General features: G+C 62.0%; 1 protein-coding gene and 1 long non-coding RNA gene across 2 annotated transcripts in view; both read right to left on the bottom strand.

Annotated features, from left to right (window-relative positions):
- Nucleotides 1–1,359, bottom strand: part of LOC122192611 (low affinity immunoglobulin epsilon Fc receptor-like) — a 1,860-nt gene extending 501 nt beyond the window's left edge. The window contains exons 1-2 of the mRNA XM_042893219.1: nt 1,214–1,359; nt 641–747 (exon numbers count right to left, since the gene is read on the bottom strand). Of these exons, the coding sequence (XP_042749153.1) occupies nt 641–747; nt 1,214–1,309 (203 nt within the window). The 5' untranslated portion in view covers nt 1,310–1,359. The remainder of the gene's footprint in view (nt 1–640; nt 748–1,213) is intronic.
- A 572-nt stretch (nt 1,360–1,931) lies between these two features.
- The window catches only part of LOC122192613, a 2,209-nt gene continuing 217 nt past the window's right edge, over nt 1,932–3,923 (bottom strand). Inside the window, exons 2-5 of the long non-coding RNA XR_006182651.1 lie at nt 2,899–2,961; nt 2,744–2,806; nt 2,573–2,635; nt 1,932–2,012 (exon numbers count right to left, since the gene is read on the bottom strand). This is a non-coding gene — a long non-coding RNA (uncharacterized LOC122192613). The remainder of the gene's footprint in view (nt 2,013–2,572; nt 2,636–2,743; nt 2,807–2,898; nt 2,962–3,923) is intronic.

Here is a 3,923-nt window from a genome sequence, read left to right as displayed (position 1 = left end):
TAGCCATCCCATAGACCCCATAGCCCCATAGCCAACTCATAGATCCCCCATGGAAACCTCATAGCCACCCCAGAGCCACCCCAGAGCCATCCCCTGGACCCCATAGCCTCATAGCCAACTCGTAGATCCCATGGAAACCCCATAGCCATCCCATAGCCTGCATGGAGACCCCATAGCCATCCCCTGGACCCTATAGCCCTATAGCCAACTCATAGATCCCGTGGAAGCCCCATAACCACCCCATAGATCCATAAGCACCCCATTGCCACCCCATAACTTCACTGCCATCTCGTAGACCCCATAGCCCCATAGCCAACTCATAGATTCTATGGACGCCACGTAGCCACCCCATAGACCCATAGACACCCCATAGATAACCCATGGACTCCCCATAGAGCCCATGAAAACCCCATAGCCACCCCACGGCCCCATAGCCCCTTAGACCCCATAGATGCTCCATAGTCCATAGACCCCTTTAACACCCCATAGCATCCCATGACCCCACAGACCCCGACTCCAAACCCCCTATGACCCCCCCCCCCCCCCCAACAACCAATAACCCTCAACCCCCCGTGACCCCCGGTGACCCCCCCCATAACCCCGTGACCCCGTGACCCCGTGACCCTGTGACCCCTCCCACCGGAAGCTGAGGGCGCTGCCATCCACCCATTGGAAGGAGCCCTCTGTGCTGCGGTCATGGAGTCCGATCCACGTCTCGTAGGGGGGGGCCAACGAAGTCAGGAACTCCTGGGTGGGGAAGGGGGTTGTGGGACCCACAGTGCCGCCCTATAGCGTCCAGCGGCACCCATAGTGCCCCATAGTGCCCCATAGAAACCAATGGCACACTCAGTGCCCCATAGAGACTCCGTAAGTGCCCCATGGAACCCTATATCACCCCATAGCACCCCACATCCACACCCCTATAAAGTCCTTCAGTGCCTCACACCACCCCAAGTCACCATAGCACACCATAGCACCTCACGGTGCCCCATAGTGCCCCATAGCGCCCCACAGGGACTCCATAAGTGCCCCATGAACCCTATATCACCCCATAGCCCCCCATAGCACCCCACAGCCACACCCCTACACCGCCCCATGTCACCATAGCACACCATAGCACCTCACGGTGCCCCATAACGCCGCACACCGCCCCACATCACCCCATAGCAGACCGCAAGGCCCCTCAGTGCCTCCCACACCCCACAGCACCCACCTGCTCCTGCGCATCACCGATGACCACCAGCTGTGCCCCACTGTCCCGGCAGCGGCCCTGCGCCTGCGCCCACCCCACAGCACCGCTCCCCACCATATAACAGCTGCCCCCGTGCAGCCGCCACCCGGGGGGGCAAACCTGGCACGAGGAGCCTGGGGGGCACCATGGGGACGTTGGCACCCGCCGACCCCCATGTCAGCCCTCCACGGGGACCCCCATGTCACCCCCAGTGGGATTTCACCCCCCCCGACCCCAATATCACCACCCACGGGGATCCTATGGCCCCACAGACCCCAAAGTCCGCATCCACCAGTGTCATGGTGACATCACCCACCCACCCAGCAACCCCAATGTCACCCCCCATGGGGTCCCTGTGTCCCCACAGACCCCAATGTCACCCCCATTGAGACTTCACCCACTGACCCCAATGTCACCACCCCACAGACCCCAATGTCCCCATCCTCCCACACACACCAATGTCACCCCCCATGGGACATCACCCACCCAGCAACCCCAGTGTCACCCCCCCTGGGGTCCCTGTGTCCCCACTGACCCCAGTGTCCCCATCCACCCACACACACCAATGTCACCCCCCATGGGACATCACCTACCCACTGACCCCAATGTCACCCCCCATGGGGTCCCTGTGTCCCCACAGACCCCGATGTCCCCCCCAGTGGGACTTCACCCCCATTGTCACCGACCAACCCCAGTGTCACCCCCCGGGCATGCAGCAGCTGGTGCAGAGCGCTGCGTGTGGTGCTGCGCTCCCTCCACACCGACACCATCGTCCCCGAAACTGTGGGGACAGAACCGCCTGCCCAACGGCCCCGTGTCCCCACTGCCCCCACATCCCCGCCTCCCCACGCCCCCATCTCCCCATGTCCCCCTGTGTCCCCGTGCTCCCACACCCCCACATCCCCCCTTCCCCACATCCCCATGTCTCCACATCCTCATGCCCCTCCATGTCCCCACATCCCCCCGTCTCTCTGTCCCCAAATCCCCATCTCCCCATGTGTCCCCAAATCCCCTTAATGGGGTTGTTATGGGGTTACGGGAGCCTTAAGGGGTCAAATCCCCATGTCCCCAGGTCCCCGTGTCCCTATGTCCACCCATGTCCCCCCATATCCCCCCTTCCTCACATCCCCACATCCCCACACCCCCATAGCCCCACATCCCCATGTCCCCCCATGTCCCCCCATGTCCCCACATCCCCATATCCCCCCTTCCCCACATCCCCACACCCCCATAGCCCCATGTCCCCGTGTCCCCCCATCCCTCTGTCCCCACATCCCCATGTCCCCCCATGTCCCCCCATGTCCCCATGTCCCCCCATGTCCCCACATCCCCGTGTCCCACCCTCGAGCCGCGTCGCGCTCTGGTTGGCAGAGAGGAGCTCCAGCAGCGCCGCCGTCTCCGTACCTGGAAGGGACATTTGGGGACATTTGGGGACAGAGGGGACATGGGGGACACAGGGATGGGGGGAGATGGGGACACAGCCATGACGTTGGGGGTGACGGTGACACCCACCGTGCTTCTTCAGCTGCGTTTGGTTCCCCTCCAGCATCGCCAGTGCCGCCGCCAGCGCTGAGCCTGTGGGGCGCAGCACCGCTGTCAGCCGTGTCCCCATGGCGCCACCGCCCCACATCCCCCCCCCCCCCCCCCCCCCCCCCCCATGTCCCCACCGTTGTTCTCCAGCAGTCGCTGGGTTTCCCTCAGGCGCTGGATCTCCTGCGACAGCGCTGCATCTGTTGGGGAGGGGGGGAACGGTGCCACCTCCCACTGCCCCATAGATCCCCCATGGAAACCCCATAGCCCTCCACTGCCCCACAGATATCTCATGGACACCCCCTGCCCCATAGACACCCCACAGACCCAGACACCCTATTGACACCCCATAGACAACCCCATAGACAACCCATAGCCCCCATAAAACACACTGCCCTGCAGATGCCCCATAGTCACCCTACAAGCAGCCCACAGCCCCACACTGCTCCATTGATCCCCCATAGACCCCATGGAATCATCTTTGACACCCCAGGGTCCCATAGACCCCATAGACAATCTCATAGACCCCTGCCCCATAGACACCCAACAGAACCGATAGCCCCCCACTGCCCCATAGAAACCCCATAGACACTTCATAGATATCTCAGAACCCCCACTGCCCCATAGACACCCCATAACTCCCACAGAACCCTCTACCCCACAGACGCCCCATAGACCCTCACTGTCCCTATAGATCCCACTGACTCATAAACACCTCAGAGATCCCCACAGCCCCACAGAGCCCAGAGCTCTGCCCATAGACCCTATAGAGCCCCAGTAGACACCCCATAGACCCTGACACCCTGTAGACACCCCATAGCCACCCCATAGCCACCCCATTACCCCCATAAAACACACTGCCCTGCAGACACCCCATAGACCCCCTATAGGCACCCCACAGCCCCACACTGCCCCATAGATCCCCCATAGACCTCATGGAATAATCTTTGACACCCCAGGGTCCCATAGACCCCATAGACAATCTCATAGACCCTCCCTGCCCCATAGACACCCCACAGGCCCCCCATAGCCCCCCTCTGTTCCATAGACACCTAGAGATCCCCACAGCCCCACAGAGCCCAGAGCTCCCCATAACTCCATGCATCTCGTAGACCCCCATGGCCCCACAGATTCCCACAGCCCCCTATAACTCCCTGTCCCA

Source organism: Lagopus leucura, unplaced genomic scaffold (genome assembly GCF_019238085.1).
Source record: "Lagopus leucura isolate 7727_CA_CO unplaced genomic scaffold, USGS_WTPT01 34971-0_obj-0_obj, whole genome shotgun sequence".
Classification (NCBI taxonomy): Eukaryota; Metazoa; Chordata; class Aves; order Galliformes; family Phasianidae; genus Lagopus; species Lagopus leucura.
Note: the sequence above shows the minus strand (reverse complement) of the source record. Positions and strands in the feature narration are given on the sequence as shown.